Below are 24,124 nucleotides of genomic sequence, written 5' to 3'. Positions count from 1 at the left end.
CTGAGGTAAAATGGAACCTGTAAAATTGACTCCTGTGTCCCTTTTAATGCTTCCATTTCTTGGCAGGCACAGAATCTGAAACCAAAGCATTTATGGCAGTGTGTATAGAGACTGCAAAACGTTACAGCCTTGATGACTACAGGACTCCAGTCTTCATCTTTGAGAGACTATGCAGTATTATCTATCCTGTAAGTATAGAGAAGGCTGTAGCATCACTTACAGACTTCTTAAGTAGATACAGTTGCTTGCAGTTTGGCAAAAAAAACACAGTAGTGTCTACAATAGTGATTAAATATTAGCCAGTGTGGAACTGTAATAGTATCCTATTTTAGGGGTTTTAGCATTCAGGTTCCCTGCTATGGCATGCGCTGTGCAAAAAGCATATAGTATTGTTTCATGCTGAGGAATTTGCTTACTAAATGATAGTAGACATCCTCATAAGTGCCACATATGTGACAGCATGCAACAGGTCGTACCAGTAATGAAGGGACTGAAGGTTTAGTGACATCCTGTCACTTGCTACCATAAAAGTGCAGGAATGGGAGCATGGTTGGGGGAAAACTTACTCACTCTGACCCTGCTGCTGTTCTTTAGGAGGAGAATGAGGTGACAGAGTTCTTTGTAACACTGGAGAAAGATCCCCAGCAGGAAGACTTCTTACAGGGCAGAATGCCAGGAAATCCCTACAGCAGTAATGAGCCTGGCATTGGGCCACTCATGAGGGACATCAAGAACAAAATCTGTCAGGACTGTGATCTGGTGGCTCTGCTGGAGGATGACAGTGGAATGGAGGTGAGAATGCACGAGTGGGGATTCCTCGTGCAGATGCATGGGGCTGCCATTTCCAGGCAGCAGATGATTGCTAGAGCTGACTTTTTCTTCCCTCTTTTACAGCTTTTGGTGAATAATAAGATCATCAGTTTGGATCTGCCTGTGGCTGAGGTCTACAAGAAGGTGTGGTGTCCCACTAATGAGGTATGTGTTGTCGTTGTGTATGTTAGCACACAAAGTGCCTGTCCTTGATATCGCCAAGAAAAGAGGGCTGGGGAATAAAAATAACATGAGTTGGGATTTATTTTCTAGCATATAATTTCTTGGATATAATAGGTCAGCACCTTTCTGTGCTCCCTTAATGACTGTTACTCAGTTCTGCAACATCAGGGGTTTAAAAGCTGACCAAGGTGAGTGTATTGAACTTTGCTGTGTAGCATATCAGATACGTGAACTGACTTCCTGAGTAACAAACTCTTACATTCCTTTGGGGAAATAGCTGAACTTTGTGTCACTGCCTTTCAAAGCACATTTCACACTCCATCTGCACGTGACACTTCAGTGTGTGGGTACAGACAGGGACACCAGATTGCTCCATCTTCCATCAGCTTCAGAGATGAACCCGAGCTATTTATGCAGAGAGCATGCAACGTTTCTCTGTGTTACTTTGTACTTCTGCTCTTGTGCTTTTCATGTAGGGATCTCAAGAACTTGACAGGTTTCATCCTCCCAGTTCGTTCTTAGTAGCGTGTACTGCCTGTTGTTCAGAGGAAGAAATGGATCCAGTAGTCTCAGGGGACTAGTGCACTGTGTCCCAGAAGCTTGTTCAGAGGTGGATATGGTCCAGAACAACCTCCTTCCTTTTCTTGTAGCCACTAAAATAAACTTGCACTGAGAAGGAATCCATCGGAATAAATATTGCTTGTAACACATACATTCTTCAGAACCACTGCTAGTAGCACTTAAGATCATAAAAGAAGACTGATTTGCCCAACACTTCTTGTTCATTCCTCATTTACTCTTGGATTGCAGTCACTTTGACTGAAACCATTTGTTTCCTGTGTTTGTGGGGAAGAATTCAAACAAACCGCCTGTTTTCAGTGAATGATGATGTGGGGAATGGTTCTCTTCAAGCTTAACTTCAGTAAAAAAGCCTTCTGTACTGCAAAATGAAGCCCAAAGCTAGGTGACAGTGATTATTTTTTAGTAAGGTACTAACTTGAACAGGGAAATGAGGCGCTGCTCTTTATCTGTGCGTTCCAATTGGAACTCTAGTCCAGTTACTGAGGGAAATCATTGCACGTGCTGCCCAAGCAGTGAGGTGCCATTCCCAGGGGATGCTGAGCTGCAGCAGGATGCAGTGCTGCTGGAGAAAGGCAGAGTTTGCTCAGCATTACTGAGCTTTCCTCTGCCTCCCTTTGTGTGCAACTCGGCAGAGCACTTCTGGAGCTGCGGCTCACGTTCCCTAGGAAATAGACAGGCGCACAAGAGCACAACCTCAGGCCCCTTTTTGTTTCCCTTGTCTCTCACTGGCTTTTTTTGTTCATCTGCCATTTTACCAGGGCCCCTGTGGTGTTAATTGCTGGTCGCTAGCATGGCCTTTGAGCAGATCTTCCCCCTGGGGCTTTCCTTCTGCTTATGTATTTGCTGTGACATTAAGCACTGCTTATTCCACATTAGGCTTAGTGCGCTCTCTGACAGGTTTTCTCTCACAAGGTTTCCTGCTCCCAAATCTGGGATTTTGCTTTTCTGCTTTTTATTCAGACCTATGGATTAAAATGGAAAGTTCAGTGATACGCTGTCAGTATTTCCAGCGGGAAATGCAGCTGGAAAACTAGCCTTTTCCCAGGCTTTTTAGCACAGCTTGTGCTTCAGTGGGCTTGGCTGTGTCATTTTAGCAATATACTGTCTTACTGAAAGCTCATTAAATTGCCTTTTCCTTGTGCTCTGCCATTTTCCATCACTGCAGATTTTATCTGTTCAAAAGCACTTGTCCAATTAATCTCTCCTGCTTCATTTACTGGGCTGTGCCTGATCCCTGTACTTCCCAGGTATGCTGTGCAGTACCCTCAGAGGGAAAGGTTGCTGTGGAAAACAGGCATTTCTCTATAGAACCACATTTTTCTTGGCAAGATCCTTCACTGGTGCTAAAGGAAACTGTTTATTACCAGCCTGTCAGTCTAACTGGCAATGCCAGGAAAAGCTGGACAGACCAAGAGAATGAGGTACTGATGTTTTTGCAGGTGGTGGCTTTACTGTTGTTTTTAACTCATCTCAGGGAGGAATGAGGAAGTGAGAGATTTCTGTGTTCCCAGCCACAGTGAAAACAGCAGAAAGGGAAACCGAGGCTGGAGTGTGTATTACATGCTGTAAAGAGAACTGGACTTGTAGGGAAGTGTCCACAGAGAGACAGTAAATAAAATGCTCTCCTGTCTTGCAGGGGGAGCCGATGAGGATCATTTACCGCATGCGAGGGTTACTAGGAGATGCAACTGAGGAATTCATCGAGTCTCTCGACTCCACTACTGGTAATGCGTTTGTCTCCTGAAAGCTGGGATTAGATTGGGAATCTGAGGTTCACTGCAGAGCACTGGCACTATTATCCTTACAGCAGTGAGCTTAAAGTTGATTGACGGTGCTTTTGCTACGTTTACCTGCTTCACCTAGAGTGGATTGTAACAAGCTTTTAAATCTGTACTTTGAATGTGAACACTTACATGGCACAGAGACCATTCTGCCTGGCCCTCCTTCATATTCCTGCTCATAATTCTTTCCAAATTGGGTACAGTTGAAGAGACTTGACTTGCTGGTAAATTTGTCCTACTGTACTCCCCATTTTTACTTCACTGTTTTCTCCCTTGGACTAAGCTTGCCGTACTGTGCCTGCTTCCTCTCTTCACAATCTGTCTGTCCTGTAGATGAAGAAGAGGATGAGGAAGAAGTGTATAAGATGGCAGGTGTCATGGCCCAGTGTGGAGGCTTGGAGTGCATGCTCAACAGACTGACTGGAATCAAGGACTTCAAACAAGGCCGGCACCTCTTAACTGTGAGTCTCAGCTTCTGGACTTTGGGGTCATGAGTTACATGATGGCAAATGCCACAAGCATTGGTGAAGTTTACTCTGATCTGTGTTGCACTTGAAGTGTTGGAGCAGAGTTTCAGTTCACTAGTTAATGAAAACCTGAGGAATTCCTTCTTTCCCTCTCCCATTCCTCCTAAGACTAAATTCTGCCTTGCCAGTGTGTGTTCTGCCTTGGCCTTACTTGAAACCAAAGCTGTCCTATGCTTTAAAGTCTGGCTTGTACTTTGCCCCAGTAGGCTGGAAACAAGCTATATAACTGGGTGCTTTGGTTTCCACAAAATCCTCCTGCTTACTCTGAAGGTACCACTGGAAATGCATTCTCTGTGTTTTGTAGGTACTGTTAAAACTGTTCAGTTACTGTGTGAAGGTGAAAATAAATCGTCAGCAGCTGGTCAAGCCGGAGATGAACACTTTGAATGTCATGTTGGGAACTCTTAACCTGGTAAGGACAGCCTGGACTTCCATAAAGTCCATGTTTTCCATGGACTTCAGTGATTCTAAGGTACCTTTGACTCTCATGCTGCCTTATGCCATCTACAGGAGTGCTGGACTGGCACTACAAATTACCTGTTAGATATTCCTCATCTGTTGTGAGTGGAAGTGTGTGGATCAGTTGAACCAGTTACTGCTGTTCCAATAACTGCTGCCATCTTCTTCAGGCTCTGGTGGCTGAGCAGGAAAGTAAGGACAGCGGAGGAGCAGCTGTGGCAGAACAAGTGCTTAGTATAATGGAGATCATACTGGATGAATCCAACGCAGAACCTCTGAGCGAAGACAAGGTGAGTGCCTGGGGTTCAGTGCATGAATGGGGATGTTGGTTGGGATTCAAAGATTGCAAATATCTTATTAGTGATGCTGAGCTTCAGGAGCTGTAGAGTGCTAAATGCGAGTCCAACCCTTGTTATGCTTGCTGGCATGTCTTAGCAGGTCTTGGAGGTAGGACAAGAGGAGTGCCCTGAACCACAAGCGCTGCAAGGCTGCTTTAGGATGATTCTTGCACAGTTTTGGGGGTTATTAGGCTCTGCTTGGATCCCTTCCTTGCTGCTTTAGGCCACAGGCCAGTGGGAGACAAGAGAAGACAGCTCTGCCTTGTTTTTGTATGTGTTGAAAACATGATTGATTTTCAGCTAACTGAAAATGAAATCTATCTCAACCAGCCTGAGAATGAGAAGAGTTTCTCGCTCATCTTTTGAAACTCTTGGTGTATGGGAACCTGATGCCCCTTGGGTTGGAATCATTAGACCTTTTTGACTAGAAAATGCTTTAACAGTAGGTGGAAGAAGTCAGGTATCAGCTAGAGGAGTTGATACAGCCGTTCCACAAGACATTTGGGAATGAGGTTGGATTTTGTTCTTCAGTCTGTATTAGGGCCTAGACCTCTAATCCTTCAAGAGAGTCTACCAGCAACTAGAGTGAAGGTTTTCTTGAAGGTTATAGATTTATTCCTCCATATAAATCGTGCTGCATTCTTCCTTTGCAGGGTAACCTCCTCCTAACTGGTGACAAGGATCAGCTGGTAATGCTGCTTGATCAGATCAACAGCACTTTTGTCCGTTCCAATCTCAGTGTCTTGCAAGGCCTGTTGCGCATCATCCCCTACCTGTCCTTTGGGGAGATGGAGAAAATGCAGATTCTGGTTGATCGGTTCAAGCCCTACTGTAACTTTGATAAGTATGTTGTCATGTTTCAACTAAAAGCACGTGAAATCAGTTGTACTGACAAGTCTGAACCTTTTATTTCCTCACTGACGCTTACTTCAGTGTAATGCGAAGCTTCAGAGATTCTTAGTGCATAAGCTTAATTTCCTGTTTCACTCCTAAGCCATTTGTAGAAGAAATACGTGAGTGTGTAGCTGAAGAAGTAGGGCTTTAGTGTGTATTCTGAGATGACAAGGGTCTGAGTAGCTGTTCTGAGTGTCTAAGCTGGGGTATATACATTCAGCAATAATGCAGTGAGGATTACAGGCAGAGATGTTTGGAGAGCCTCCAAGTTACCGTTTCTTGTCTTCATTCAGGTATGACGAGGAGCACAGTGGAGATGATAAAGTTTTCCTAGACTGCTTCTGTAAAATAGCAGCAGGAATAAAGAACAACAGCAACGGCCATCAGCTGAAAGATCTTATCCTTCAGAAGGGAATTACACAGAATGCCCTTGACTACATGAAAAAGCACATTCCCAGTGCAAAGAAGTAAGAGTCACTAGTTAATGTATGGCATAATCCTGAACATCCTTCTCTAGTTTCGTCACCACAACAATCTTCCAAGCAAGCCATTAACAAGTCCACATTCAGAAGCATTTAGACGTGGTACAGCTGTGATGCAGAGGGTCTGGTGAGACAATGCCACTATAGGGATGAACTAAAAAGCCTGTCATCTTCCCGTTTGATACCCATCCAAGCTGATCTCTTGGATAGCACAGTACTTGTGTTTCCTGCCTGCTCCTTAGCTAGTGCAGTGTAACAGAGCTTTTGATGGCCAGCTTGTGAACACAAAACAAATTCCAAGGCTGAGAGCTGACACTGTGGGTATTACCATGCGCAATGTGGAAGTGGGAGTGTGAATGTCACTTCATTCATTAATGGAGGAGGGACACAGGGGGAAGGGTGCTTGTCCTGCCTACAGCCTGTGCTCTGCCAGCTGTGCTGCTGGCTGACCACCAAGTGCCTTTTCAGCACGGGTGACTGCCCTTCAGCTGCTGCTTCTTGTTTTCTGTGCAGTTTGGATGCAGATGTATGGAAGAAATTCTTAGCTCGACCTGCACTTCCTTTTATCCTTCGCCTGCTCCGAGGACTTGCCACGCAGCACCCTGCTACACAGGTAAGGAGACTCTTGTGAAAGCCAGGTAGGACGTGGCTGGTTTGTTATGCTGCTTTTAGTGGCTGTAGCTAAGCGGTTACTTCTATAGTAGTTGGTTCTACACTGGTTTTTTGGTGGGCTTGGAGAGACACACCAGCTTCAGGTGTCATCTAGTCTGTAAGAGTCTGGAAGGCAGGGATTTTGACTTCAGTATCTTCTTACTCTACATGCTGTGAGGTGCACACACCAACATGAGAAGGTAATTCAGGCTGTGCACTGTACAGTATCGATAGGTTTCTCGGGGCCTGGTACTGTTTTAAGGATTCTCTTTATCCAACATCCACATCTGAGCTCATACGAATGGCCAGCAGAGAGGCAAATTGCCCTGCTGTCATACACAGTTTTAGGGTTCAGGGCCCATAGTGTAGCAACATCAAAGAAGAAAGACACTTGGTAAAACCAGTTGTAAACCAGTGCTTCTGCTTAGCTGTCATGGGTGGCATTAGAGGGAGCAGGTACTGCTGTGTGCACCTTTTCTCTGAAGAAAGTGCTGTGTTTCAATCCCTGTTAGGTGCTAATAGGCACAGACTCCATTACCAACCTGCACAAGCTGGAGCAGGTGTCTAGTGATGAAGGGATCGGGACGTTAGCAGAGAATCTTCTGGAGGCACTAAGGGAACATCCAGAGGTGAATAAGAAGATTGATGCTGCCCGGAAGGAGACACGTGCAGAGAAGAAACGTATGGCCATGGCAATGAGACAGAAGGCCCTGGGCACCCTGGGGATGACGGTAATGTCTATTTGCACTGATGGCAGACTAGTGAGCTAATGGTCTTTTATTTGTGTCTTGCTAAAGCTGCCACACACAGAATCGTGTTAACTGATTTATTGACAAATATCGCAGAGCTCAAACCCACAGTTTGCTGGGAGAGCAAACACAGTTGCCAGTAGTAGGCTGGGAAATGGAATGGACATTCCTGTTCCAGTGGTGGTGGTGTGGTGTTCATCATTGTCTTTTTAACCTCCTCTTTCAGACAAACGAGAAGGGTCAGGTAGTGACCAAGACTGCACTGCTTAAACAGATGGAGGAGCTTATAGAAGAACCAGGTCTGACTTGCTGCATCTGTAGGGAAGGATACAAGTTTCAGGTAAAGTGGGATACATTTCCAAAGCCTCTCGCCAGCTGAGGGATTGACACAAGGGTTGATGTGTTGGCACTGGGAAATCAGAAATCTCAGGTTTTGTTCTTGGGATCAGTAATTCTAGAGGAGATTGGGAAGTGGAAGTGGGTTTCCAGTGAAAACAAAGCTGAGTGTTTTTAGTGGAAGTTGGAAAAAGATGTCATAGAATGGTTTGAGTCAGAAAGGAGCTTAAGATCATCCAGCTCCAAGCCCATGGGCAGGGACACCACACACTAGACCATGTTGCCCAAGGCCCTGTCCAACCTGGCCTTGAATTCTGCCAGGGATGGAACACTTAATCAGTTTGAGTTTGAAGTAGGGACTGGGAAAGATGAAATCCAGTGCAGTGTAAAAGCAGTGCAAAATGTCAGCTGTTGTAGTAGTGAATGATCTTTAACACAGCCCTTGTGTCATCGTTGCAGCCTACAAAAGTCCTTGGGATTTATACTTTCACCAAACGTGTTGCACTAGAGGAGTTTGAGAACAAGCCCCGAAAACAACAAGGATACAGCACAGTGTCTCACTTCAACATTGTCCACTACGACTGTCACCTTGCAGCTGTAAGGTGTGTTCTGCTCACAGGCTGGGGGGTGCTGGCTGATCTTATGTTCCAGGATGGCTTGTGGGCACTTGGCCTTGTAACTCGGGATGGGTTTGCTTCTGAGTTGATCACTTTACAGCCTGGGGACATCATGGGCTTCTCTGGTGTGGTCTGTTTTAATGTGCCAAACGGAGGTCAGGCCTGGGCACTGAAAAGTGAGCTCCATGGTTTAAAGAAGCTGTGGAATTGTCAAATTTTGATGATTTCTTAGCTAAAAACTTGCGTCCTTCTAACTTGCCTGGGCATGGCTTGCTTTCTCCATGCAGACTTGCTCGCGGCCGTGAAGAGTGGGAGAGTGCAGCCCTGCAAAATGCCAACACCAAGTGTAACGGGCTCCTGCCAGTCTGGGGACCTCACGTGCCAGAGTCTGCTTTTGCTACTTGCTTAGCACGGTGAGTAGGAAAGATAACTTCTCGACCTATAAATAAATGAATTCATTCCCTCCTTAACCCCAAGTTACTCCTGAAGTTGCAGTGTGAGGTGACAGTATTGATTTATTTGCAACCCAATGACCCCCTGCTTTACAAAAGAAACCTGTCTTGACATCAGAGGATTCCCCTGTGTAGTTCCAAACCTCTGTTGGATGGTAATGAGTTACAGTAGCCCAGCCACTTCCCTGGAGCAGATGGTTCATCTGTTGTCAGTATTCTGGTCCATCTTGTGCTGGGTTTGTACAGTCAGGTTAGAAATCAGGAGTGGTAACATCATTAATTCATTTCAGCCAGGGAGCTGTATCCCACACCCTGGACATGGGAAAATAGTATTGATGGGGGGAGATATTATAGATAGATAGATAGGAAGATCCCACACCTGGACATGGGAAAATAGTATTGATGGGGGGAGATATGATAGATAGATAGATAGATAGATAGATAGATAGATAGATAGATAGATAGATAGATAGATCGATCGATCTGCAGATGGACTTGGATTTGCCAGAGTAAGCTGAGAGCCTCCCTTTCAGGAGGTTAATCGAAGGTAGCAGTGATTGCATTTCATACCCTGGTCATTCCTTGCAGCCTTTCAGTGCAATATGTGCTCGGATTCTGAGCTCTGGTGTGGAAGAGGAAACTCGATTGAAGTTTTTAAAAGGTGCTTGAGAAAGTAACACTTAACTGCTGTTTTTCAGACACAACACGTACCTCCAGGAGTGCACAGGGCAGCGGGAGCCCACCTACCAGCTCAATGTCCATGACATTAAACTGCTCTTTCTCCGGTTTGCAATGGAGCAATCATTCAGCGTAGATACTGGAGGAGGAGGAAGGGAGAGCAACATACACCTCATTCCATACATAATCCACACGGTGCTCTACGTCCTCAACACGTCAGTATCTTTACCTCTGCCTTCTGCTTGTAGTCTCAGAAAGGTCTCTCAGAGCTGCACTCTGGGCTTTGTTACGCGTCTGAGGCAAGAAAGATGGGAAATCACACAAAAGCTTTAGGAGGAACCAAACTGCGCATCCTAAGTGGGCTGTTGGAGGTTTTCATTGGTTGGAGCTGCTGCCTGAACATGCCGGATAACAGGGAGCCTATTGAGTAAAAGCAATTGGGAATTAGCTTCTCTTTCCATTCTAGATGTAATTATTACCTCTGGAGTGAACAACAGGGTTATTAGATGAAAGGAACACTGCCAGCTTCATTTCCTCTGGAGCAGACAGAAGAGAGACACTAGGATGAAGTAATTGTTAGTTGAAAACTTAACCCTGGTATCATTTTAGCCAGTATTAAAATAACACAGAAATAACGCAGTCAGTTTTGTTTCCAGTTTTGACATACTAGAATTCTCCTGTAGTGATCAGGTCCCTGAGGTTTGCCTGACTTTGAGACACTTTTTTCTATTATTATTATAACTATCAACAGTGTTTCAGTAAGATCTTCTTTATGCAAGGCATGGGATAAGGGTGCCCTTTGGCTTGACACTAAGTCCAAGTGTGCAAATCTGTTGGTACCTAAATGCTTTGGAATGCACGAGCTGGTCCTGATAATACAGACAATGTAAAGCCCGTATGCCTTTTGTTTGTGTAGTTAGATACTAGAAAGACTAATTAAATGAGGCTATAAATGTTAAAATACACTCCTCTTCAACCAAGGTCACTCCAAATGCAGTACAGGGAAATCTCTCTCATTTTCCTGTCTGGAACTAATCAACATTTTGGCTCTAATACAATTTGTCTATTGTTTTTGCTATCTATCTCCAGATCCCTGTGCTCTTGTTTTCTGAGTCCCTTGGGAGACACATAAATGAAACTATTCTTTTCATCTTGTTGGGCTGCTTGCTGGCACCCGAGAGCCCAGAACCCGCTGTGTGGCTCTTGTGTAAAAATGCTTTATGTAGTTTCCAGGCATTATTTTTTCCCTAAAGACATGATGATATTAAATGGAGAAAATGAAGAGCTACTGGTTGGCTACCAGCTGTAGCATGTAGTAGATGAAAAGGTCACATAGGAACAGCTTTATCTGCTAAGATGCTGCTTTATACCTTCCTGGTAGGGAGGGTGTATCTAACCTATCTTGCCCTGTTTGGCTGGCAGCCTCTTCCTGATGAAGTAGAGCAGTAGACCATGGTAAAGCATGATGGATGTACATAAAGTCTGCTGTAACACAGAGGTCGCATGGGCAGCTCTGGGGTGTCAGGACTCCTGAAGAGATTGGAGCTAGGGGGAATATATATATGTATAAGCTTACAGTAAATCCACTGTCTTTTTGATTTTGAAATTGGCCTTTATCTTCTCAGTGATTGCTTTTGAATTTGAATTTTGCTTTCTGAATTACATGAATCATGTAAACTAATTCTAAAGTCTGGTGTAGGAGCTGCAGTGTCAGATGGGAGATGGTGCAACCTGAACACATGGACTGGTTTGCCTTACTCTGTTTATCCTCTAAAACAAGGAAAAATAGTATTGCCTTCTACTGGGACAATGCCAGCTGCTTTACAGGGCTCCAGTTCCATACACAGCTCCGAGGAAAAGTGATGCTAGGCTTGCCTGCTCCACTGGGAGCAACTGCTCAAGCAGTGAAGGGATTTGGAAACAACCCGATAGTGCCAAGCCTGCACTGCTTTCTCCTGTTCAGGACTGCATGGATGCAGCCCCTCAAAGCTCCTGAGGAGTAGCACATTAACATGTATGAGCCAGAGCAGCTGCTGAAGCTTTTCTTGTGTTTCAGAACTCGAGCAACTTCGAGGGAGGAGAAGAACCTGCAGAGCTTCATGGAGCACCCCAAGGAGAAGTGGGTGGAGAGTGCCTACGAGGTGGACGGGCCCCACTATTACACCGTGCTGGCACTGCACATCTCACCCCCCGAGAAGTGGAAAGCCATGAGAGTGGAGATCCTCAAGAGGCTCCTTGTCACCTCCCACGTGCGAGTGGTGTCGCCAGGGGGAGCCAGCAGGTTAGCCATGCCACAGCCGGTGTGCTCCTGTCACTGTCACTGCAGTGAGAGCCACAGGCAGCTTATGGGGAGATAAGGAAGGGAGTGTGTGTGTTCTAGAACAGTAGATACTGACCCTTCTGGGAAGTTTTGCGCTCAGCGTTGCAGAGGTATAAGCAGGAGCATTCAGTTCTGGGTGTTTTCTGCAGTGCATGAATTAGTTGATCAGTGGAAATGATGCTTTTCCTAGGAATTATATCTCCTAAAAGTAGGAGAATGATAAATTTAATGTCTTTAACCTGCCAGAGGGGAGACTGAGATGAGCTCTTAGGCAGAAGCTCTTCCCTGTGAGGGTGCTGAGGCGCTGGCACAGGGTGCGCAGAGAAGCTGTGGCTGCCCCATCCCTGGCAGTGTTCAAGGCCAGGTTGGACACAGGGGCTTGGAGCAAGCTGCTCCAGTGGAAGGGGTCCCTGCCCGTTGGGGTTGGAGCTGGAGGAGCTTTAAGGTTCCTTCCAACCCAAACCATTCCATGATTATTTTCCCCCTGTATCGAGTGAGATGTAATAATGCTGTAGTAACTTCTGCTGTGTGCTGTTTCAGAGCTGCTAGCATGCTCTCTGCTTGCTTTACTAAAGAAGCTGTTTCTGTGCTCTTTTGATCAGTGCACCAGCTTCTTTAAATAGAAAAATAGAAATAGAAATCAAATGCCATTGCTTTTAAAAAAGAAAAGAATCAATAGCAGCTGTCAGGCACTTGAAGCACAAGAATAAGTGGCTGCGCCTGACAAAAGCCCATACTTCCAGAGAAGGAAGGAGAATTCCAGTTACTGAAAAGATGATTTTAAATAGCTGTCATAATTAGGAATACATTCATTATTATTCTGAGTCGCTTTAAAGGGCATTCTTATTCTGATGACATTAATTATGTGTTTGATAAAGTCATTACATTGTAGTAACACACAACACAGCATGCATCAATGCTATTAAAGGCATCAAAAGGGAAAGAGCCCTTGAAGGGGCTCCTGTATTGATTTCTGTGCTAGTTTCTGCTCTTCAGGCTCAGCCTGTTCTGTGTCTCCTATTTCCACCACCCTGTCTGAGTCCTGGGAAAGGGGGTTTAACACTGACAGGAGATGTTATTGTGGACACAGGGGTGTGCAGCTTTCATGTGGCTTGTGAAGGAGACTGGCAAAGCAGAGCTGTGGGTTTGCCGTGGATGTTTGGTGGTTTTTATCCCTCAGTAAAAGATTCTGTTTCTTTCCCAACTTATTTCCAACCATGACTGAAATAAAAGCATATTGAAACAGAGCAAGAACCTTCCAGCTGAAGCACCCAATCTCTGGAATTTGAGGGGAAAACACTCAGAAGTAGTTCTCAGGAATTATGTCAAGGTTTATTCAAGGACTTGCTTTAATCCCTGCAGACTAAGAGAGCACAAAGCCTGCTGCTGATAATACCTCTCAGCAATAGAAATATGGCAGTTCTTATTTCCAAGGGCTGGGCTTATTTATTCTTGTGGAAAATCAGGAAGAGGGTGATGGATGGTGAAATGCTCTGCAGATAAGGGCCAATACCTTGAATTTAAAGGCCAAGGCAAAACGAAAGCCAGTGTCTGTAACATCACAGTAATGTGTCTGCATACAGAGATTACAGTTAGCATTCCACATGAGATGCAGTACAAGGGTGCTCTCTGGGAACTGCACCATTCAGACTACATCGGGGTGGTGTGGGCTGAAGGTTAGGGAGACACAAGGACTTGTTGCTGCCTTTAGTGGAGGAGATGGAGAGAAGTTGCTGTAGCAACCAACAGTGCATCTAAAAGCAATTTGTGATCCTAAAAAGGGCCTGTAAATCTTATTAATGAACATGCAGGCAATATTCTGTATTCCCTCATACTTAAGTGAAGGCAAGAAACAGTGCCCATGCCCTGTCCTGTGGTTAGGTGTTTCCTACAGCTGCTCAGCTGGATTAGTAAGACACATCTGAGGAGGATCAAGCCCAAAATGTCTTCTGTCTGTGCCAGGAGCTGCAGTTATCACAGTTTGTCTACAACAGCAAAGAGAGAGATTCTTTGGTTTAGAAACACTTGGGATTTAAGCCCAAAGATGAAATTGCCAGAATGGATTTGTTCTTTTTTTTGTAACTATAACTTACAAATGCCAAAGAGCTGAATCAAGTGACCGATTACCTGCTTCTTATTCCTGAAGCAGGAATTCTAGCTAGAAAAAGCCTGTAGACACTTCCCAGCGTAGCTTTCATCTGGAGTTTGGGAGGAAAATATCCTTCTGGTTTTTTCCCCTTTGCTCTGACTGTGACCTTCGTAAAATATTCATGAAGAAGCAAGGTTCCTGAAGCATTGATGTCTAGCTGTCTGCTGGCAGCCCACGTACAACTGCTGAGCCTGAACCAGCTTACATTAATGACAAGGCTGCAGCTATGACATGGAGTAGCTGTTCCAGAAGGTAGCTACCAGACTTAACCCACAAGGGCCTTTTAGTTTTCAATTAAAGGAGCAGACTCCAATTAGATCAAACCCCTTCACATAAAAAGAAACCCTGGCTTGCAGTATTTGGGAGTCTAGAATTAGCCTCGCTCTGCCTTGCTGCTCTTCCCGTGGAAATTTAGTCACCTTTACTAATTGGTTTTCCTTTCAGTAATTAAGCTTAGTGCCCAAGCAGGCTGCCACCTCCCAGGCTGCCTGTGTTAAGGGCAGACACACAAATGGAACCTTTGAGAAGAGCAGAAAGATGCTTTTTTCCCCCCAAGAAACCCCCAGTTGATGGCAGATCGCAGGTCAGACAATACCCTTTTGTCTTACTGCCTTGGAAGCTCATCTAATTCTAGATGCATAGAAAAGGGCTTTTTCTTTCCAAAGCTTTTAAGTGGTGAGCAGGAAGCAGCATGTGATGGAGGCAAAGGTACCTGAGAAACACATGCAAGAAAATTCCAAAGCCATTAGAGTTGCTGGCAGGAGGTTCTGCCTTGCCAGGACCTGTTTGTGATTAATCCTGTAAACTTTGGGAGCTGTTATCCCAGGACAGCTCTGCACCTTTTGGAGCATTTCTTCAGCCAGATGCTGCAGTTCCAAACCCAAACTCCTTTCACAGCGATAGAATAACCGAGAAAGTATTAAATGGGAATTCCTCCATTTCTTCAAGGATGAGATGTTTCCCTTGGAGTCTTTCAGAAATGCTTTTGTGAGTTCGAAGCAGAACTGTGCTCTCTGCCATTGATACAGAAACCTCCATTTAGTTATTTGTGCAGGAATCTGCTGTGCAGGGAGCACACACATGGGGGATGTGGGCTGTTTATTCCAGCTTGGCTGTTGACTTCCTACTAGTCTCAGCAGTAAACTTCCCTCTGTGCTTCTTTTCTTCCTGTGAAATAAGGTGTTATTGGTTAACCTGCTTTGGCTGCCTCAGGCACGGCTGGGCAAGTGACTTCCTAGCCATAGGAACTGTTGTACAGAGGTTGTGGATGCCCAATGTTTGTTTTGTGTCCAAGCACACAGAGCAAAGCTTACTCGGAGCTATTCCCGTGTGGATTATTGATAGGCTTTTTGGCTGCTTCAGCTTTCATGCTATTCATCAAATGGGTTACCAAAGCATAGTAAAGTGATTAACTCCAAGATTGATTTCATTATCTTCCTAGACTGGCAGATAAGACAGTGAAGGACTATGGAACATACCGCTCTGGCCTTCTCTTCTGGGCCCTAGTAGATCTCATTTACAACATGTTCAAGGTAAGAAAAAACCTTGAAGTTCATTCATACCAGCTTTCTAACCTGAATGACTACATGTGTTGGAAACAGAAGGCAGAATTTGAAGCCCCTTTTTTCCAAGATCCTTGTAACACGTAAAACCTCACCTTGGATGAGCAGAAAGGCCACAAGAGGCTGCCTGTGCTTATTGCACCTCTTGATGTTTGGTGTCTGAAGAATTGAGAGACTTCTTCCACTCCTGCATTGTGTATTTGCTTATTTTTGTCTGTTCATCATTCACTAAAGCAAGGACATTCAGAGCTGCCCAAGGGAAGCAGTGGGTAAGGAAGGAGGGAGCGGCGTCCACCAGAAGGGAACCTGCAGCTTCCAAAGAGGGTCAGATAATGAGAGTAAGAAAATACCTGTGACCTTGCTTTACATTCTGTTCAAAGCAGTCACATATGGGGTAGTTTTCACTGTGTGGCAGGGGGTGCACGTCCAAGAGCAACAGGAGAAGGGATCAGTTATTGTTCTACACTGTTATGTTTTGGACTGATTTGATCCCATTTTCCCCTCTCATAGAAGGTGCCTACCAGTAACACAGAGGGAGGCTGGTCCTACTCTCTTGCTGAATTCATACGACACAACGACATGCCAATACACGAAGCTGCAGACAAGGCCCTGAAAACCTTCCAGGAGGAATTCATGCCAGTGGAAACGTTCTCCGAGTTTCTGGATGTGGCTGGTAAGTGTGCACTTTCCCTTTTATAGGCTGCCTTATGCAACTCGTGACTGCTTGAGACAGCAGCATTCCTGACACCGCTGCAGCAGCTTGTTTGTGCTCCTGGTATTGCCTAAGCTACTTCAAACACGGTTGGGAGACAACACTTGAGCATCCCCAGGCAGGAAAATTTCTCTCACCTGATCCTATGGGTCCTCAATCTTGTCTCTTAAATATACATATGCTCATCACAGCTTAAAGGTGCTTTGGGGAATATGTGGTTTGAAGGTTGATGAACAGATGTGACTGTGTACTCAAGGCAGCAGTTCAGTGCAGTGAGTGTGCCTGCATAGAATCATGGAATGGTTTGTGTTGGAAGGGACCTTAAAGCTCATCCAGTTCCAACCCCCTGCCACGGGCAGGGACCCCTTCCACTAGAGCAGCTTGCTCCAAGCCCCTGTGTCCAACCTGGCCTTGAACACTGCCAGGGATGGGGCAGCCACAGCTTCTCTGGGCACCCTGTGCCAGCGCCTCAGCACCCTCAAAGTAAAGAATTTCTGCCTTGTCTCCAACCTGAACTTCCCCTGTTTCAGTCTGAACCCATCACCCCTTGTCCTGTCACTACAGTCCCTGATGAAGAGTCCCTCTCCAGCATCCTTGTAGCCCCCTTCAGACACTGGAAGCTGCTCTGAGGTCTCAATGCAGCTTCTCTTCTCCAGGCTGAAGAGCCTCAATGTTCCCAGCCTTTCTCCATAGGGATTTTGTATCCCCAGGAGTCAGGAGATGCTGAAAACGAATGTGTAGAGAAGCTGCTCTTAGTTCTGTCACAAGTTTGTTGTGCTCCAAGCTAGCCTCTTTCTGCCTGATGTACAGAGCTGCCAGGCAGCCAGCTAGCAGGGTCCCTGCGGTTGCTCACTTGCACAGGAACATGTGCCATATGGATTTAAAGCACACACTTTTGGTGCCTTCTGCATCCAACAGGGGTTTATCTGTGTCTTGCTCATGCTCAAAATAACGCTGCAGCTGTCATTATTAACTTAGACATGTCCTAGCACAAATCCCCAACGTGGGCAGGAAAAGCTGCTTTGTGGATCTAATTATTCTGTCTTATCTTCTCTTGTTTTAAAGGACTCTTGTCAGAAATCAGTGATCCCGACAGCTTCCTCAAGGATCTTTTGAACTCCATCCCCTGAGCCGCCAGCACAGCGAAGCGTTGGGCAGAGACTACACTAGCTTGCCTTCCATCCCTTTGTGTTCCTCCTTGTGCAGTCTGTCCCTTCCCTGAGGAGTGCTGCAGTTTTTGGAGGAGAGTTTTTTGATTAATTCTTTTTTTTTTTTTTTTTTTTTTTTTTATTTTCTACAATTTTTCCTCTTGAAGTGATTTGGAATTTAGATTTGTTTTATCTTGTATTTCAGTGCTTCTATCTGTAAAGCCTTTGTGTATTCAAAGCTGGTTGAAAGAACTTGTACAGAGAGGAATCCAAACCAGTAAATCTTAATGCTTTAGTGTGCACCTCTTTGAAGTTAAATAAATCGAACAAATGGGTAAGATGGGTTTGACTAGTACTTGAACCATGCAGCAGCCTGAATGCCAAGTTCTGTCTCCTCTTTTCTTTCAGAGCTCCTTCTCTCAGGGCTCGGAGCTGCTGCTCTTTCCGGCCCATAGTCTGGACAAGGAGACACAGGAAACAAAAGGCTTGTAGCAAGCAAGGAAAAAGACTGACACTGTCTTTACTGATTTTACATGCAGAGCAGGTTTCCCCTTGCGGGACATGAGCCTTAGGGACTCGTGGACTGCAAGGACAGCGTTTCCCTCAGCCCTTCTCCACCTGGGTGAGGGCATCTGGCCCTGCCACCATCCCCTGGTGCTTCGCATTGCCCCTCTCAAGGCATGTTGCATATCCCAGTGTCTTCCTGACTTCACTCTCACCAAGGCTGTGTTCAAAGCAGGCCTGCATGCTGTGGCCTCTGGTCATGTAGTACTGATGGCCACGTTCCCTCCCAGAGGGATGCGCTGCTGGCCTTGAATTTGTTTTCTCTCTCTCATAAAATTCACGGCTTCTGCAAAATGCATGGAAAATCACATGGAAATGCACATTCCTGAGCCGGCCACTCGCCCCTTTGATAGCTTCCATTTTGGTGTGCATGCCCTGGCCTGACACCAAGTACCTGCTTTGGATACAGCCTTGCCTTTTCTCACCCAGTTGTGCATGCTGGTAACTTACCTTTACCACCAGTTCTGCTGTCCTGTAACCCAGCTGACACGTGGTTAAGCTGGAACCTAATAAAGCTTTCCCTGTCTTCCTTGTCTCTGTTTGAACTTGAATTTCCGCAATCCTAACACAGTCCCATCCCATACATAGTAATTATTTTAGAGGCTGAAGAACTCAGCAACCTATTTGATGCCTTTTGTTTGTGTGGAGCACACGTTATGATTTGGCAATCAGCAAAGGGGTGAAGGCCCAAGCTCTGTCTTCTCGCCTCCGTGGGTGCTTATGTCATTCCTGGCAGTCAGATCTGCTTTTGGGGAGGAGCACTGAATAGCAAACCACCCCAAGAAGCTGGGCTTGGTGTCTTACAGGGGACTCGAGGACATGTCAGTGGGCTGCTGTGTTGGTTGCGTAGTGTGTCTCGCCTCATGAAGGTACAGGAGGGGGGCTGATGTGTGGACTTTGTTCTTTAGTACAGAGATATTTCGTTTCGCCTGCCTTTTAACCACATAAAAGAGAAAAAACACACCTTGTTTTAAAAGCCCTGTGAAGTCAAACCTAACAGTCTTCTCTCCAAATAAACAGCTGTAATAACCTCTGGGTGGCTGCACAAGCATTGCTCACCGATACCGGTGTGTGGTAGCTTGGGCAAGACTAAAACCCCTTTTTGAGGATATGACCTTTCAAATCAGTCTGATCCCTGACAGCAGCTGGAGCAGGGAACAAGAAACCAGGTTTTTGTGACTGTGGTTCCAAAGGTTCTCACAACACGGAGACTTCAGGTGCAAGACTGAAACCGTGCCACGTTCTGACTTTGGGTTTTGTGTAAGAGACCGGTTAAGCTGGGGACAAGAACTATGAATGTGCTTTGGAAAGCTAGGATGCACAGTGGGCTGCATTGCTCATCTCATCATCATCTTGTTACAGACAAATAGGTCTTCTCCCTACAGCCACAGCCTCCTGTGCCCAGCCCCTCAGCATCTGCTTCTCTGCCATTGCCTCACTGGCACAAAGATGGATGTTACACAGACCTCCTGCAGCACCTCTCTTCACTTTACCTGCAACGTAACTTCAGCACAGCTCCAGTTTTTCCTGCTGCAGATCCTGGTGCAGCTCTGTGGCACAGGTCTTCTACAAAGCCAGGCTCTGGCAGGACCTGGTGGAGTTTATACCAGCAAAATCATTCTTTTTCCACCTGTGCAGCCGAGCAGATCCTTAAACTTACCAGGAGCAGAACGTGATCACCATCTCTTCACTGATGTTACTACAACCACAAGGAGGAAGGGTCTTCAAGGGAGGGCTTACACTGTGTCCTTACAAGTGTAAGCACAGTTGCAGTAACTGCTGAGAGCTGCTCTAGGTGCTTTTGCAAAGGCCCAGAGATGTATTTTGAAAAACAAAGGTGGCATATCCATAAACCACAGAGGGCTTGAAAAGAAGGTGGAAACAACGTGATAGTGCTTCTGCATAGCAGAACAGCCTGGGAAGGACTAAAGACTCATAAAAACTACGCCAGAAGTCCTAAAGAGGGACAAGAACAAGAGTGTTTTGGGTAGTTCCAGCTGACACAGGTCACACGCAGCGGCTCAAACAGTGTGCGCAGGCTGCAACATCCCCCACGGGCTGGGGGAGCCAGCAAAGACTTTCAGAGGGAGTGTTACTTAAATTAGAAGAACGAGAGGAGCAAGACTGAGGGAAAATGCCTCAAAGCAGGTAAAGTGACTCAAAACTGATGACCCAAAGCAGCAGCTGAACAGAGTTCTGGAGGGAAAACCCCTTTGTGAGCACAAGAACCAGGGTGGCCTGGGACCCGAACAGAACTGGGCCTTGCTCTGTAAGATGGGAAGCTCTTGACCTTCCTCCTTCTATTTCCTGCTGGCTTCCTTCATCCTGCTGCCTGTTCCCTTTTAAAGCAGGCAAATGCCCTTCTGGAAGCTGTACATGGCTGAGTGCTCTTCTGACCAGGATGGGAAGGAAGCCTTGCTGCTGCTCCTCTGCCCTGCCACCACCGCTTCCAGCTGGCTCTCCATCCAAGCATCTCCCCTGTGTTTGCCTCTTACTGCAATAGCCTGGAAGTATTTTCCATCAAGCAGTGGATTAGGGCTGCTGAGCATAAACACACTGTGAGCTGCAGTGTTTCAATGCCATCAAAGATTCCCTGGACTTTTTCCGATGCCGGAAAAGCGATTTATCTCGCTGGACATGGATCCATACAGCTTGTGTTCCACACAGGGGATGGCCACATGGATCATGTGCATTCAAGCAAGACCATGGTGGAGCCTCGATGATCACATGGGGACATCTCAACTACAGAACTCTTCTCTCTTTGTCCAAAGCTTTTGGGAAGCCTGAGCACACGCTGGACCAAAGGTTACCTCGGTATTAGCCAACAAAATCCCCTTTCATAGGAAGCCATTACCAGTTCCTGCCATGGCAATGCTCCAGGAGGCTACAGCAAAGCAGTGAGACACCAGACATGTGCCACGGGGCACTGAACCACATGAAAACAGTTCCTAGGGCACAGCCTGTGCTTACCTGGCAGGAAGGTTTGTGTCGTGTTTGATGAACTGGGGTTTGACGGTCTTATTTGAACCAAAACACCTCCTGAGGTGCCCAAGCCACTGGTTCTGGGAAGCACAGAGGCTTTTCTGTTTGCTGGGTGGCTAGTTCTTAGAATCCCAGCCTGGTTTGGGTTGGAAGGGACCTTAAAGCCCATCCAGCTCCAACCCCTGCCACGGGCAGGGACACCTTTGGCGTGGTTTAAAACCCAGCCAGACAGCTTGTTCACTCACTCCCAGTGAGTGGTGCCGGGCTGGAAGCAACCGAGGGGCCCCCCCAGGGGCTCTCCCCTTCCCCGCTCCCATGGGTTGAGACAAGAGCAGTCCAGCAACCAATGAACAACACAAATCAGCACCGCTACCACCAATGACAACAATGATAAGAGGAAATAACAAGGGAAGAGAATACAATACCACCGGCCAAGAAAGGAGTCTGACCCAGAAGCCCGTGTCCTTTTGGGTAACTCCCAGTTACCCCCCCACCCCGCGCATGACGTGCTGTGGTATGGAATACCTCCTTGGCTAGCCCGGGTCAGGTGTCCTGTGTCTGCTTCCTCCCGGCTTCCCCTCCTCCCTGGCAGAGCATGAGCCTCACAAAGTCCTTGGTCAGACTAAACATTACTGAGCAACAACGGAAACCATCAGTGTTATCAGCACTGCTCCCAGGCTGAAAGTCAAAACACAGCACTGCACCAGCTACCAAGAAGGAGAAAAGTGACTGCTACTGCTGAACCCAGGACCCCTTCCACTATTGCAGCTTGCTCCAAGCCCCTGTGTCCAGCCTGGCCTTGAACACTGCCAGGGATGGGGCAGCCACAGCTTCTCTGGGCACCCTGTGCCAGTGCCTCAGCACCCTCACAGGGAAGAGCTTCTGCCTTATCTCCAACCTGAACTTCCCCTGTTTCAGTTTGAACCCATCACCCCTTGTCCTATCACTACAGTCCCTGATGAAGAGCCCCTCTGCAGCATCCTTGCAGCCCCCTTCAGACACTGGAAGCTGCTCTGAGGTCTCCACGCAGCTTCTGTTCTCCAGGCTAAGCAGCCCCAATGTTCTCAGCCTCTCTCCATATGGGAGCTGCTCCAGCCCCTGAGCATCCTCGTGGCCTCCTCAGGACTTGCTCCAACAGCTCCATGTCCTTCTGATGTTTCCCAGGACAAGATCCCCACTTTGCTCATCAGAAGGGCACAGCACGGGGCTGGACTGTCCCATCCCGGCTGCTGCAGGAAGATCACACCAGGTTTCACCAGCCCAGCCCTTTGCTGTCTCTGTTGCAGTCCTTGCAGCACTTGCTCTGCAAACACTGGCACCGTTGCACCAGCTTTGCTGTCTGCCTGGGACAACAAAGCAAATCTTCTGCTAAACTCCCTCCCTGCCCCAGCCACACCTTTGGGACCAGCCCTGTTTTCAGTCTGGGGCTTATTTCTTCCCATTTCATGCCCCATTGAACTCAAGGACGAGATCTGACGTTCTCCAAGCAGGTAAGGGACAGAAATGAGTACAAAAGATGAGTATTTGCCCAGAGAAGCTGTGGCTGCCCCATCCCTGGCAGTGTTCAAGGCCAGGCTGGACACAGGGGCTTGGAGCAAGCTGCTCTGGTGGAAGGGGTCCCTGCCCGTGGCAGGGGTTGAAGCTGCATGAGCTTTAAGGTCCCTCCAACACAAACCAGGCTGGGATCCTGTGATCCCGTAAAAAAGCACCAAATCCAAGCTCCCAAACTGCCTTTAAATTCACAGCAACTTTCCAGCCACCCCAGAGAGCAGCCAGGCTGAGGAGCAGCATTCCCAGAGCATCCCAGGAGACCTCCCATGGTCCACGCGAGCTTATTTGGAAGCCACCCCTTGGGTTGCATCCCTGCCAGATTCCAGATCAGAAAATCCAGCTTGGCTTTGACTTGCAGGGATGATTCACAGCTCAACACGTGCAGAGCTGAGGGCCCGGCGAGGAACAAGCTGTGCAGCTTGCAGAGACCACCGAGCAAGAGGGTTGGGTGAGTTACGTTCACAGTCACCTCAGGGATGTCTCCAACCCTGAAGGCCTCCAAGCCCCAACGCCCTGATCCTCCAGGAATAGTCATTCCCTTGCAGGTTTCCAAAAGAGGAAAGAAATGATTGATTAAACCCCCATTTCTAGGGTTTTTTTTTGGCAGGATTGATCCTACTCATTCACATCCACTGGAGGAGGAACTGGCTCCATCCCTTTCATCAGCGTCTTGGATGTCAGCAGAGGTCCCCTTCCCAAAGGGAAACGCGCTGGTAGGAAGAGATGCTCTTTCATTACGGGGACCCCAGGTATCACCCCCCAAAAGGGATCAGCCCCCAGGTTTCAGATGGGGAATGTGGCTCTCAGCCTGCTGAGGTCTGTGCTGCCTCCTGAAAGGTTCTAACTATTCTAGGGTTTTCATAGCCTTTATTAGCAGGATAACCCCATGCTTAGTGCTCTTCCCCACATCCGGCTCTGTCGCTGCAGGTCCCACGTTTGAAGCAGGAGTTACAATCTCTCTCCAAACCCCTTCTGCCCCACAGTGATTTTTCCCTTCATCCCCCCATTGCCGTGGGCCTGGGAGGGATCAGACGCATTCCCTGTTGCCTCAGTCCCACAGCTGGGTGCCACGGAGCTCTCCTGCCCCTTCCTCCACCACCCTGGGAGCATCAGGCACCTCCCAGTGGGTTTCCCACTCTGAAAAAGCCCCAAATGGGCTTCCTTCTGGAAAGGTGCCCCCGCCCCGACACTCCTCTGCCTGACTCTGACTCAGGTCCCTTCCCTTGTGCAATAGAAACCACTTTCAGGTGAATCATAGCCCCAGCTCCAGCCAGACCTGGTGCAACCTGCAGCGAGGCCTCGGTGACCTGCACACATCCAGGGAGGCGCAGGAGAAGTGGGTTGGTGTAGATCTGGGGCTGCTGGAGCTCACCCCGACCGCTCCGCAGGGGGAATGCATTGATGTTGTATTGCATCGGTCATAAGCCCCCAGGGAAGCAGGATGACACCTTCCTACAGCCTTTCTCCACTGGGGAAAGTGGGTGATACAGAAAAGGGCACATATTAAACAGAAATGCATAGAATCCCAGCCTGGTTTGGGTTGGAAGGGACCTTGAAGCTCCTCCAGCTCCAACCCCTGCCACGGGCAGGGACCCCT

The 24,124-nt window shown here is 47.2% G+C and overlaps 1 protein-coding gene across 5 annotated transcripts in view; it reads left to right on the top strand.

The window, feature by feature from the left end:
• The window catches only part of UBR4 (ubiquitin protein ligase E3 component n-recognin 4), an 80,642-nt gene extending 62,113 nt beyond the window's left edge, over positions 1 to 18,529 (top strand). For all 5 annotated transcript variants that reach the window (XM_061479412.1, XM_061479411.1, XM_061479410.1 and 2 more), the window contains 19 exons: positions 67 to 188; positions 595 to 792; positions 895 to 975; positions 3,212 to 3,299; positions 3,690 to 3,817; positions 4,188 to 4,295; positions 4,513 to 4,632; positions 5,334 to 5,524; positions 5,868 to 6,041; positions 6,570 to 6,669; positions 7,220 to 7,438; positions 7,683 to 7,796; positions 8,252 to 8,394; positions 8,697 to 8,822; positions 9,560 to 9,754; positions 11,596 to 11,820; positions 15,450 to 15,540; positions 16,081 to 16,243; positions 17,348 to 18,529. In XM_061479412.1, the coding sequence (XP_061335396.1) occupies positions 67 to 188; positions 595 to 792; positions 895 to 975; positions 3,212 to 3,299; positions 3,690 to 3,817; positions 4,188 to 4,295; positions 4,513 to 4,632; positions 5,334 to 5,524; positions 5,868 to 6,041; positions 6,570 to 6,669; positions 7,220 to 7,438; positions 7,683 to 7,796; positions 8,252 to 8,394; positions 8,697 to 8,822; positions 9,560 to 9,754; positions 11,596 to 11,820; positions 15,450 to 15,540; positions 16,081 to 16,243; positions 17,348 to 17,412 (2,651 nt within the window). In that variant the 3' untranslated portion in view covers positions 17,413 to 18,529. The remainder of the gene's footprint in view (positions 1 to 66; positions 189 to 594; positions 793 to 894; positions 976 to 3,211; positions 3,300 to 3,689; positions 3,818 to 4,187; positions 4,296 to 4,512; positions 4,633 to 5,333; positions 5,525 to 5,867; positions 6,042 to 6,569; positions 6,670 to 7,219; positions 7,439 to 7,682; positions 7,797 to 8,251; positions 8,395 to 8,696; positions 8,823 to 9,559; positions 9,755 to 11,595; positions 11,821 to 15,449; positions 15,541 to 16,080; positions 16,244 to 17,347) is intronic.
• The last annotated feature ends 5,595 nt before the right edge of the window (positions 18,530 to 24,124 follow it).

This window comes from Pezoporus flaviventris, unplaced genomic scaffold, assembly GCF_033815535.1.
Source record: "Pezoporus flaviventris isolate CSIRO_AGI_PZ_B2104156 unplaced genomic scaffold, CSIRO_AGI_Pfla_v1 ptg000148l, whole genome shotgun sequence".
Classification (NCBI taxonomy): domain Eukaryota; kingdom Metazoa; phylum Chordata; class Aves; order Psittaciformes; family Psittacidae; genus Pezoporus; species Pezoporus flaviventris.
Note: the sequence above shows the minus strand (reverse complement) of the source record. Positions and strands in the feature narration are given on the sequence as shown.